General features: G+C 44.7%; 1 protein-coding gene across 2 annotated transcripts in view; it reads right to left on the reverse strand.

Annotated features, from left to right (window-relative positions):
- EIF2B3 (eukaryotic translation initiation factor 2B subunit gamma) overlaps positions 1–13,436 on the reverse strand; it is a 135,589-nt gene that overhangs the window by 2,676 nt on the left and 119,477 nt on the right. For both annotated transcript variants that reach the window (XM_040977732.1, XM_040977733.1), the window contains exon 11: positions 4,202–4,305. In XM_040977732.1, coding sequence (XP_040833666.1) covers positions 4,202–4,305 — 104 coding nt within the window. The remainder of the gene's footprint in view (positions 1–4,201; positions 4,306–13,436) is intronic.

Consider the following 13,436-nt stretch of genomic DNA (forward strand, 5'->3'; position numbering starts at 1 on the left):
AGAGAAAGATCTTCCATTCACTGGCTCACCCCCCCCCACCCCACCCCGCCCCAAGTAGCCAAAAGGCTGGAGCTGAGCTGATCCAAAGCCAGGAGCCAGGAACTTCTTCCAGGTCTTCCATGTGGGTGCAGGGTCCCAAGGCTTTGGGCCATCATCTACTGCTTTCCCAGCCACAAACAGGGAGCTGGATGGGAAGTGGATCTGCCGGGATACGAACTGATGCCCATATGGGATCCAGGGCATGCAAAGTGAGGACTTTAGCCGCTAGGCTACCACGTTGGGCCCTGGATGTGCTACTTCTGATCTACCTCTCTCCTAATAGCAGCTGGAGATGATCAAACTCCTTGGGCCCCTGTCACGCACATGTGAAGTCCAGATGAAGCTCCTTGCTTTGGCTTGGCCCTGTCCCAACAGTTGTAGCCTCTGAGACCAGCAGATGGAAGATTCTCTCTATCTCTCCCCCTCTCTGTAACTCTGACTTTCAAATAAAAAAAAACTACTTTAAAATAAAGAACAAGGTTTACTGTTTGTTGTCTACTTACTCATAGTATATATAGTCGGAGTGAAGAAATAAGTACTTTTAGATTTTTACAGGTAAAGGGTTAATTAGGAACATATTTAGTTAGTTCTTGGCATAACTCAACTTTTAAAAAAATTGTTTTTTATTTATTTGAAAGAAAGAGTTAGATAGAAGAGATGGAGAGAGGGACCCCAGAGAGAGGGAATGTCCATTTTCTGCTGCTCTCCTAGGCACTTCAGCAAAGAGCTGCAGTAGAAGTAGAGCAGCCGAAAAATGAACCATGTCCATTTGGGATGCCAAAAATCCAGGTGGTGGCTTTACCCACTGTGCCACAGTGCTGATCCTGATTAGTTTTCATTTTTTATTTGCAGGGTAGAGGAATGAGGAGATTAATGAACAGAAAATTTTCATCTATGATTCAGTTTCCAGATGTCTTCAACATTGAAGGGTGGGCCAGGCTGAGGTCAGAAGCCAGGACCTTAATCTGGGTCTCTCATGTGGGTGGCAGGGACCCAGGAAGTTGAGATGTCTCCTACTGCTATCCACAGTGCTCCTTAACATGAAGCTGGGTCAGAAGCAGAGGAGCTGGGCCTGAGCAAGGCATTCAGAAATTGGATGTAGTGGTTCCAAGTGGTGGCTTAAGAGCTATGTCAAATTTCTATCCCTTTATTTTTAATTTGCCTAGCCCTCCAGTGCCTAAAATAGGCAATAAGTAAACCAAAGGTGCTTGGTGGCCCAGAATTCCCATAGGATTATTTTTCTTTCTCCAACAACAAGAGAAACTCAAGATCAGATGCCACAAAGCTTGTTGATATAGCATCGTTTAGACAAAGGCAATCCCATGTGCGAGGAAAAGGGTAGAAGGGGAGGGGAAAAAAGAGACAGGAAAAGAAAAGATTCTGAGTCAAATGATATATAGACCCTAATTTGACTTTCAGTTATTTCTCTGACTTGAGAGCATCATCTACCTTTGGTTTCAGTCTTCTCACAGGGTTGTGTGTTTGCGTAGGGGACGGCATTTGTTAAAGATGCCACTTGGGATTCCGGCACCCCACATCACAGTGCCTCGGTTCAAGTCTCAGCTCTGTTCCCAGTTCCAACTTCTTACTCCTGCATACCGCAGGGGGCAAGCCGATGCAAAGCTCTGTCTCCCTGCCTCCTTCCTTCCTTCCTTCCTTCCCCCCACCCTCCTTCCCTTCAAGATTTATTTATTTTTTATTTGGGAAGGCAGATTTACAGAGAGAAGGAGAGACAGAAAAAAAGATCTCTATCTGCTGGTTTACTTTCCAAGTGGCCACAACAGCCAGAGCTGAGCCAATCCAAAGCCAGGAGCCAGGAGCCTCTTCGAGGTCTCCCACATGGGTGCAGGGTCCCAAGGCTTTGGGCCGTCCTCAACTGGTTTCCCAGACCATAAGCAGGGAGCTGGATGGGAAATGGAGCAACTGGGACACGAACTGGCGTCCATATGGGATGCCAGCATGTGCAAAGTGAACATTTAGCCACAGAAACACTGTGGAGCTGCTGGGATTAGAACCAGCGCCCATATGGGATCTCGGAACATTCAAGGTGAGGACTTTTGCTGCTAGGCCACTGTACTGGGCACTTGTTTCTTTCCAATTCTAATTCCAGCTGACTTCCTGAACCTTCCTGTTGCAGATCAAGGAGGGAATGAGGTACCCGACAGGGGAAGGCACCATTTTTCTTCTGCTTTGCCAGGTTCCAAATAAACACTTGAGCCTTTTCTGGCTTGACTTCCCTAGTCTCCCCTTTCCTTCTGGTCTGTTCTTGGTCTAGAGGCCTTGCTCATGGGGATTCAGGGAGGTTGACATAATTTCACAGGGAGATTGGAAGAAATCTGCATCAGTTATGTGTCAGACCTTGATCTATGTCAGGTCTACCGTCATGGCAACTCCTGCAGTCACAGGGAACAAATCCAGCTTCGCTCACTGACAGTAGGAAGAAGCTCAGAGGAAGTGTACAATTAGGGTTCTCTAGGTTTTGACTCTTGGCTGTGGCCTTTCTACTGTTTGAGAAAAAGGTCAAACTTAGTTGTCAGGATTTTTGCCAAATGAGAATTATGGAGTGGAGTGAGAAAAGCCAGAGTTATTATAAAATGGCCTTTTTTAAAAAAAAGATTTATTTATTGGGATGGGAAGGCAGAGTTATATATGTCTATCGAGAGAAAGAGAGCCAGAGAGATTCTCCATCTGCTGATTCACTCTCCACATGGCTACAATGGCCATAGCTGGATTAGACTGAAGTCAAGGAGCCAGGAATTGCATCTTGTTCTCCCACATGGGAGGTGGGAACCCGCACACTAGGGCCATCTTCTATTATCCTACCAGGAACGTTAACAGAGAGCTTGATTGGAAGAAAAATAGCAGGAACTTGTGGATGCCAGCATTAGGTAGCAGCTTAATCTGATGCAACAGAAACTGGCACCCACTTGTTCTTTTGGTGGTGTGAAAAGGGGCCAAGAGGTCTGAAGTAGATTATTAAGAGTCACAGTTTTGGGAAGATGGATTGCTATGGATGTAGTGACTCTGTGGTATTAATATGCCTGGAAACTGGAGGTTGACACTATGGCATAGTGGGTTAAGCTACTGCTTAAATATTGGCATCCCATATCAGAGTGCTGATTTATTTCTGATCCAGTTTTCTGCTAACGTGTGTGGGAACACAGTGGTAGAAGGCTCAATTGTTGGGCCTCTGCTACCCAGTTGGGAGACCCAGATGGAGATCTGGGCTCCTGGCTTGGCCCTGACCAGCCTTAGCCATTTAAGTCATTTGGGGGAGTAAACTAATGTATGGAAGCTCTCTGTTCCTCTCTTTGTCAATCTACCTTTCAAATAAGTAAGTAAATCCTAAAAAAATAGCCTTGGACTTTGGATGGTGATACTTCTTTCTTAAAAAAAAATCCATATCCATATATTCACATTTATTTATTTCATTGCAAAGTCAAAATCATCTCAGAATAATTATGGAAACAATGGGTTATCCATCACTCTCACCACAGACTCTGGTTAGTTAAAACAGAGAAAAGGAGAGAGAGAATGATCTTTTGTCTGGTGGTTCACTCCCCAAGTGGCCACAACAGTTCGAGTTGAGGGGATCTGAAGCCAGGAGCCAGAAGGTTCTTCTGGATTTCCCATGTGGGTGCAGGGTCCCAAGACTTTGGGCCATCTTCTGTTGCTTTCCCAGGCCACAAGCAGGGAGCTGGAGGTAAGTGGGGCAGCTGGTACATGACCCAGCGCCCATATGGGATCCCAGTGTACACAAGGAGGGGACTTTAGCCACTAGGCTACTGCCCTGGGCCTGGATGACATGACTTCTCATTAGGGTGAATATTTTTTCTTGAAATGTCTCTGCTGTGATAGATCTTGAGGGCTGTGTTGATGGCTAGTTGTTGTGGCCACTTGGGGAATAAACCAGCAGATGCAAGATCTCTAATTCTACCTTTCAAGTAAAACAAATAAACACTAAAACAAACGAACAACATTCTGTTGTAACTAATCCTCACAGCACTCCTCCAAGGTAGGCATTAATGTCTCAATGTATGCTGTCCTCGGCACTGTGCACACGTGCATGCCTCTCACTCTGCTCATGGAGCACAGGACGGTGTCTGTGTCAGTGTGGTGGGGTAGCAAAAGGATGTGGGACTGTAACTTGGGCCTGGTTTACCTTTGGCTTCAATCCTCTGGCCGCTTCCAACCAAGCAGTCCTTGATCTCTGCTCCCTTCTCAATCACGGCATTGTTGCAGATGATGCTGCCGTGTATGCTGCTTCTGTAAAACAAACAGTCAATTTACAGGGGTGGCTACTGTCACCCCCAGCCTCCCCACTACTGGGGTTCAGGTTGTTCCTTAGGCCAAGAACAGCCATTCAGTCTGGTTAATGACTATGAACCTCAAGATATTCCTGAAGATAGAATGGCAGGCTAAGGGAAGACCTGACTTTAGAGAGGTCTGGAGTTTGGATATGCTGCTCGGAATGATTTTCTGCTGGGGCCTGAAAATATCAAATATTCAGAATTCACTTCTTTAGGGACCCAAACTCAGAGGCACAAAATTCCATATAACCTTCTTCCTTTGGTCAGGTGGCAAAGCTGATGCTAGCTCCTGGATTGACCTACTTCATCTGGGGATATATATCCATATCAATACCTAACTTCACTTGAGGCTCCAAAATCATGAATCATCTCAGAACAATTCTGGAAACAATGGGTTTGCACCACTCTCACCACAGACTCTGGTTAGTTAAAACCATATTCATTCAGTGAATAATGATAATAATAAAAAGGATATTTTAAAACTAGCACCATTCCACATAAAAGACTACTCCAAACCCAAACACACATTCTCATGAGCAGCACCACTGACCCTTAGCATCTGAGTGTATTTAAGGACCATCTGACTCTGGGCACTTGTCCTAGGGGTTAAGATGCTGGCTTCCACTGCAGTGTCTGGGTTTGATTTCTGGCTCTAGTTCTTGGCTTTGCTTCAGTTTTTCACCAGTGAAAAACCCTCAGAAGGAATCAGTAATGGTTCAAGTAATTGGGTTCTTGACATCCTGCTGGGAGACTCTGAGTTGTCAGTTTCTGGTTCTGGCCATTCATGGGGATAAGGAAGTGAATCAACAGAAGGGAGCTGTCACCTGGGAGACCAGGAGGATCAGGAGACGCTCCTAGCTCCTGGCTTTGGATCAGTTCAGCTCTGGAAGTTGTGGCTATTTGGGGAGTGAGCCAGCAGATGGAAATGTTTTCTCTGTCTCTTCTCTGTAAATCTCACTTTCCAATAAAAATAAATGAATCTTAAAAAAATCACCACTACTATTTATTGCATACCTACTGTATGTTAGGTACTGTGCTAAATATTCTAAGTACATTATAGGAGTTGTATAAAAAAGTATTTATTTATTTTTACTTGAAAGGCAGATTTTTATAGAGACAGAAGGAGGCACAGAGTCTTCTACCTGTTGGCTCTCTTCCAAAATGGCCACAAAAGCAGAAACTCAACCAATCCGAAGCCAGGCGCTTCTGAATCTCCCATGTGGGTGCAGGGTCCCAAGGCTTTGGCCGTCCTCAACTGCTTTCCCAGGCCACAAGCAGGTAGCTGGACGGGAAGTGGAGCTGCCGGGACCAGAACCGGCGCCCACATGGGATCCTGGCGCGTTCAAGGCGAGGACTTTAGCTGCCAGGCCACGCCGCCGGGCCCGAGCCAGGGATTTCATCCAGGTCTCCCATGTGGGTGGGTCATCTTCCTCTGCCTTCCCAGGTGCATTAGTGGGAAGCTGCAACAGAACTACAGCAGCTGGGACTCGAACCAGCACTCTGATATGGGACACCAGTATCACAAGTGGCAGCTGAACCTACTGCCCATATGTCGGTCCCAGGTGTCGCTGGTATAAACCTAGCTATTGCATCTGGAAAGTCACCTGGGTAGCAGAACAAAGGAAACCACTCTCCGTGTCCTGGCCTATCAATCACATTGGCAGATTTGGGATGGGAGCCTTAACCTGTTTAATTAGGTAAAAACAAACAAACAAACAAACAACAACAAAACAAAACAAAAAATCTTTCTATATGCTTCTGGGGGTATCATTTTTATCTCTGAGGCAGTACACATAGCAACCATCTTTTGCAGATGTAGTTAGATAAGGAGAATTTGAATCATTTACCCCCAAACCACATGACTGCTAAGGAACAAGTTATAATCCCCAGGTCTGTGAGTCCAGAATCCCTATTCTGAAGTGTAATGCCATACAAAGGGACTGAGCGAAGAGACTGGAGGAAGCCTAGAACTGCCAAGTCACTATCCTGACCTGAGATGGCTCTGTGGAAACAGCTGTGTCCTAACAAGGGAATACTCAGCACCCCTGAGTCAGAAACGAAGAGTCAAAAATAGGCAGACGGAAAGAAGAGTACAAGGAGGGTAGGAGCATGATTTAAACAAACAAAACAAACCAACTAAGGAAAAAAACCTTCAAACTAACCAGGAGACATGGAGGGTGGGTGGAACAGAGGCCATTCCAAGGCCTGGAAACATCGACGTACACACAGGCTGTTAAAAAGGATTGTACTCAAAGGACAAGCATTTAGCAAGATACAAAGTAGAATTTTAGAGCTTTATGTCACTTCAGATTCCTCTTTGTCTCTACTCTTCTGGAAGATTCAAGTCTGTCACCAGCAGCAGAAGGCCAAAGCCACAGCACCTCTGTGTATAGGTCAGAAACTGGCAGACAGTAGTAGTTTGCTTTTTGGCACAGACTCAGTATGCACTCAGTGGGTGGGCTTTAAAGGAACTTCCAGAACTTTCCAACCTGCCTAACTTGCAAACAGTCCAATTGTTATGGTGGTTCCTATTCCTTTGGGGGGAATTCCCTCAAACCCCACCCCCCAAAAACAATAAGGAAGTGTAGAAGGCCTTAGATTTAAGATTCGTGGGTTACTAGCTTATCTCTGAAAAGTCTTATTTCTTTTTCCAAGGAAGTCGTTGGGTATATATCTGACCTGGTAGTTTAAGAACCTAAGAATATAAACATTAGAACTAGCCAAGAGGTAAACAGCAGACAAAAAATACCCAGGAACTCTAACAGCCATAATTAGAGATCACTACACAGCTATTTTGGAATCTGGGATGTAAGTGGACACCTCTGGAAGAAGCTGGAATTGCTAAGGTTAGATTTTTACAGGATATCCTGGTTTTCCTTATGTTTAGCAGGCTTGACTAAGGTCTCAGGAACCTTTCATGTTGTTTATGTGCAGCTCTTCCTGAGACACATAAATCACTACTGCAGTCTGCAGATGTGATACCGTATTAGTCAATCTTTTTTGTTACTACAACAAAATACCTGAGGCAACTAAGTTTATAAAGAGAAAAACTTATTTAGCTCACAGTTTTGGAGGTTCATAATTGGGTCGTCCCATGGATTGAGCATCTGGTGAAAGTGGTAAATGGCAACGGCAGAGAAACGACCACACAGTGAGCCAGGATAGGGGTCTGGGCTGGATCCAGTTTAGAATTTTATAATTGACCCTATTGTAATAATTACCTGCTGGGGGCTGATGGTTTTGGTACAGTGAGTCAAGCTGTTGCCTGTAATGCCAGCATCTCATATGAGAGCAGGTTTGAATTCTAACAGTTCTACTTCTGATGCAGCTCCCTCTAAACGCATCTGTGACAGAAGTGGAAGATTACTCAATCACTTGTGCCCCTTCTATCCTTGTGGGAGAACCAGGTGGAGTTCTAGTTTCTGCCTTCAGGCTGGTGCTTTCCTGGCGGCTGCAGCTATTTCGTGAGTAAGCCAACAGATGGAAGATCTTTCTCCTTCCCTCTTTTTGTAATTTGGCTCTTCCTTCTTTCCTACTTTACTTATTTTTATTGGAAAAGCCAATTTACGGAGAGGAGAGACAGGAAGAAAGATCTTCTGTCCACTGGTTCACTCCCCAAATGGCTGCAAGGGCTGGAGCTGAGCCCATCTGAAGTCAGGAGCAGGAGCTTCTGGGTCTCCCATGCAAGTTCAGGATCCCAGGGCACTGGGCTATCTTCTACTCATTTCCTAGGCCACAGGTAGGGAGCTGCAAGGGAAATAAAATACCTGGGACAGGAACCAGCGCCCATACAGGATCCTGGCAGTTGCAAGATGAAGATTTAATTACTAGGTCACTGCACCAGATCTGTAATTCTGCCTTTTCAATAAATAAAAACAAATCTTAAAAACAGAATTTATTTTGGACATGCCACCAATGATCTAGGGACTTCCCACTAAAACTGCCTCCTAAACACAATAATTATAATAAATTTCTATCTTCTGAATATAATTAACTTATTAGTTTGGGGTTTAATGCATCTGTATGAATTCAGAGGTCAAATAATATTTAGACTATACCAGACAGAAAGGTGGGTGGACTGAGGGGAAGCTGAAGCCAGGAGCTTCTTCTGGGTCACCAAGAGTTGGTGCAGAGTCCCAAGGCTTTGGGCCATCCTCTGCTGCTTTCCCAGGCCACAAGCAGGGAGCTGATGGGAAGTGGAGTAGCAGGAGCAGGAACCGGTACTTTCAAGGCGAGGATTTAGCCATTTACCCATTGTGCCAGGCCCCTTTATTTATTTATTATTACTTTTAAAGATTTATTTTTAATGGAAAGACAGAACAGAGTTACAGATAGAAGGAAAGACAAAGATTCTCCATCTCTTGGTTCACTCTCCAAATTGTTGCCAAGGCCTGCTTTCCCTCACCATAATGAGAGAGCCGGATCAGAAGTGGAGCAGTTGGGACAGTGAACTGGTGCCCATATGGGATCCTGGCACTTGTAAGGTGAGGATTTAATCACTGAGCCATTTTATTTTGAAAGGCAGAGTGAGAAGAGAGATTGTCCATCTGTTGTTCACACTCCAAATGGCCTCAACTGCCAAGACTGGGATGATCCAAAGCCAGGATCTAGGAGCTTCTTCTGGGTCGCCACATGGAGGAGGGGTCCAATCATTTGTGCCATCTGCCACTGCTTTCCCAGGCAATTAGTTGGGAGCTTGATTGGAAGCCAAGCAGCTGGGACATGAACCAGCAACCTTGTGGGCTGCAGGCCCACAGGTAGAAGCTTAACTTGCTATACCATGGCACTGGCCCTAGAAATGATTTGTTTTTTTTTAATTAAAGATTTTACTGGGAAATCTTTATAACACATGCATGCTAAGGGGAAGGAAGATGAGACTAAGTCAAACAAGTCCTGTCTAGACTGCCAATCCACAGTAAGCATACAGGGAAAAGTAAGGCTTACTGAGGCTAAGCAATGTGCAAGCCCACACAGTGGGAAGTGAGTGTGCACTGTCTAGGGCGCCTGCTTCAGCTGCTGAGTAGGCAACAGTTGGCAAAGGGCCATGAAACTTCTCAGTAACTCTGAGGGCTGGCAGGTTCTTATCTTCCTTGGCTTTCTGAATCTACTCATAACCCCAGGGAAAGAAGAATATGGAACTGGAGATTCCTGCAGGCTTACCATCTGTGTGACGAAGATCTTTAATTCAACACAACACTTCCGCTCTAATCTCATGTTGAGTTATGTGCTTCTCCGCAGGGGCTGGGGAGCTCCTGCCCTTAGCCTAACTTTTGTCCCTCTACATGAAGAGCCATGTATTCTTTTCAATGACATGTTTCAAGTATTGAGAAAATAGTAATAAAATTTGGTATAAATATCTTAAGAAACAAACAGTACAACTTGTTGTACATTTTTCTTTGATTATATTTTCCCCTTAACATAGCAGAAGTATTGCTTTGCCCACCCTAAACTATTTTATTTTTTTTAGATTTTATTTATTTTTATTGGAAAGGCCGATATACAGAGGAGGAGAGACAAAGAAGAAGATCCTCCATCCAATGGTTCACTTTCCAAGTGAGCGCAATGGCCGGTGCTGAGTCAATCTGAAGCCCAGAGCCTGGAACCTCCTTCCAGGTCTCCCACGCAGGTGCAGGGTCCTAAGGCTTTGGGCCATCCTCAACTGCTTTCCCAGGCCACAAGCAGGGAGCTGGATGGGAAGTGGGGCTGCCGGGATTAGAACCAGCACTGATATGGGATCCCGGCATGTTCAAGGGGAGGATTTTAGCTGCTAGACCACTGCGCTGGGCCCATACCCTATACTATTTTATAGATGCTGTCTCTACGGATACTTCTGAAGCTTGCTTTCACCTCCTTTGACACTACATTTGTGATATTTAAGGCTAATGCATATGATATCAAGAAGTACGCTAGGTTTTTTCTGTTTATGTTCATTTTTGTTACTGAGTCACCTAATTTAAAATATACTGGCTTCTTTGGGCCTGGCATGATAGCTCAACTGGCTAATCCTCTACCTCCCTCCAAGTGCCAGGATCCTATATGGCCACCAATTCCTGTCCTGGTACTCTACTTCCCACAGCTCCCTGCTTGCAGCCTGGAAAAGCAGTTTAGGACAGCCCAAAGCCTTGGAACCCTTGACCTATGTGGGAGATCTAGAAGAAACTCCTGGCTCCCTGGCCATAGACTGGTGTAGTTCTGGCTGTTGTGGCTATTTGGGGAGTAAACCAGATGATGGAAGATTTTTTTCTGTCTCACCTTCTCTCTGTAAAATCCGCCTTTCCAATTAAAATAAATAAATTTAAAAAGTGCTGGGTCTTGTGAGTTGATTAAAATTTTCCTTGCTGGGCTCGGTGCCATGGCCTAGCAGCTAGGGTCCTCGCCTTGAATGTGCCAGGATGTCATACAGGCGCTGGTTCAAATTCTGGCAGCCCCGTTTCTCATCTAACTCCCTGCTTGTGTCCTGGGAAAGCAGTAAAGGACAGCCCGATGCTTTGGGACCCTGTACCAGCATGGGAGACCTGGAGAAGCTCCTGGCTCCTGGCTTTGGATTGGCTCAGCTCTGGCCGTTGTGGTAACTTGGGGAGTGAATCATCAGACGGAAGATCTTCCTCTCTGCCTCTTCTCCTCTCTCTATATATCTGACTTTGGAGTAAAAATAAATCTTAAATTTTTTTTCCTTTCTTTTGTTCTGTGGGATTTCCTTCACTATATGATAGTTTAGGTGAAATTTGTATCCCTCCTAATCCCTAATTTAAGAAAGAGGGGGAAACATGAGGAAATCAAGATGTAAGAGCCTTGAGGAATTCAACACTTTTTTTTTAAAGGTTTATTTATTTTTATTGCAAAGTCAGATATACAGGTAAAACTTTGGTATTTTTAAGACTATGATTAAAGACAAACAAAACAAACAAAAAAGACTGTATGACTAAAGAAATATGGATAGAATTTTTTTGAAAAAATTTTTTGGCAACTGAATTGCCACAGACTACGTTTTATGTTTAAATGGTTTATGTTTATACTTTAAAGTGCTACTCATTTGCTAAGTTTAGCAAGTTTCATTTTTGACTTGCCTATGTCTTCAAATCCTGTTTTCTACAGGATTGCTGGATGACACATGTCCAGAGTCCTACAATATTTCTGGTTCAAGTCGTGGCTGCTTTACTTCTGATCCAGCTCCTTGCTGATATGCCTAGGAAAACATCTTGAGCCCCTGCATCTACATGGGAGACATGGAAGAAACTCCTGGTTTTGAACCAGCCCAACTCTGGCCATGACAGCCACTTGGGGAATGAACCAGGGGATGGAAAATGTTTGTCTCTCTTCTCTCTGTAAATCAGCCTTTCAAATAAAAATAACGCATCTTTAAAAACAAGCAAAAACGATTATTTGAGAGGCACAGTTAGAGACAGAGAAAGAGAGTTCTTTCATTGGCTGGTTCACTCCTCAAATGGTCACAATTGCCAGAGCTGGGTCAGGCTAAAGCCAGAAGCCTGGAATTCCACTCAGGTTTTACAACAAAGCAGGAGGTGCCCATGTACTTGGGCCATTTTCTGCTATATTTTCAGGTACATTACCAGGAAGCTGGACAGAAAGTGGAGCAGCAGGGATTTGAGCTGGCATACCCATAATGGGATTTATTTATTTTTATTAGAAAGTCAGATATACAGAGAGAAGGAGATACAGAGAGAAAGATCTTCCATCCACTGACACTACCAAGTGGCTGCAATGATTGGAGCTGAAATGATCCGAAGCCAGGAGCCAGGCGCTTCATCATCTCCCACATGGGTACAGGGTTCTAAGGTGCTGGGTTGTCCTTGACTATTCTCCCAGGCCACAAGCAGGGAGTTAGATGGGAAGTGGAGCAGCCGAGAAACAAATTGGTACCCATATGGGATCTCAGCGTGTGCAAGGCAAGGACTTTAGCCACTAGGCTACTGTTTTGAGCCCCTGTGCCAGGTTTTGATGTTTTTTAAAAATGATGCTTCCCAGGGCCCAGCGTGGTGGCCTAGCAGCTAAGGTCCTCACCTTGAACACGATGGGGTCCCATACAGGCGCTGTTTCTAATCCCGGCAGCTCCACTTCCCATCCAGCTCCCTGCTTGTGGCCTGGGAAAACAGTTGAGGACAGCCCAAAGCCTTGGGACCCTGCACCCGTATGGGAAACCCAGAAGAGGCTCCTGACTCCTGGCTTCAGATTGGCGCAGCATCGGCTATTGCGGTCACTTGTGGAGTGAATCATTGGATGAAAGATCTTCCTCTCTGTTTCTTCTCCTCTCTGTATATCTGACTTTGCAATAAAAATAAATAAATCTTTAAAAAAAATGATGCTTTCCATTTCTTCTTTGGTTCATCTATTCCCATCCTTGTGCTGGTTCAATCTAAGTATTTTCTTTAGATTTAATCTAAATTACATTCTATTCTTGACTCTATCATGCTTGCAAGCAGAGGTGTTACTTTAGTCTGCTGCTTGAGTTACCTGCTTTGGATTAGGTGGAAATGCAGATGTTGCTCAGGATCAAAGGACCAAAAACGCAGAACACAGGGCTGACATTTGAGCTTTGACAATAAGGTTTTCAATAATTTTGAACTCCTGAGCATCCATTGTCATGTAGAGTGGCAGTAAATGAGACAGATGGGTGGGAATGCTCTCTGCATCGTCTCACTTACACCTCCAAGGTGGTCCTAATCACATCCCTCAAGCTGTGAGGACCTTGGGCAGGTGTCCAAGCCACTGTCCAGAAAGCCTCAGCAGCCTTCCACCTCCACCCCTGGCTGCCGCCAATGCTGATAGAGATGAGACAAGGAGAAATTCCTTCCTGGACAGATTTTACTTCCATTCTTACTCTGATACTGTCCAGATGTAATAGCAGCAGGGTAATCAAGACTCACATGACTGCACTGTAATTACCTGCCTCAAATTTACCAGAAGCAATTAAAACTAAATGACCCTAAAATAATGGGAAGAAGTTCATAAGGGATGCAGGATGTCTGATCTTATCACCAGGAGCTAATTCGCAGGATTGGGTAATCTCTAATGACTTTCCTAGTCATTAGCCCATGTAGGCTGCCTAGAGCTTTACTTCAATCTTTT

The sequence above is a fragment of the Ochotona curzoniae genome, unplaced genomic scaffold (genome assembly GCF_017591425.1).
Source record: "Ochotona curzoniae isolate NIBS_2020 unplaced genomic scaffold, NIBS_Ocur_1.0 contig_2855, whole genome shotgun sequence".
Classification (NCBI taxonomy): domain Eukaryota; kingdom Metazoa; phylum Chordata; class Mammalia; order Lagomorpha; family Ochotonidae; genus Ochotona; species Ochotona curzoniae.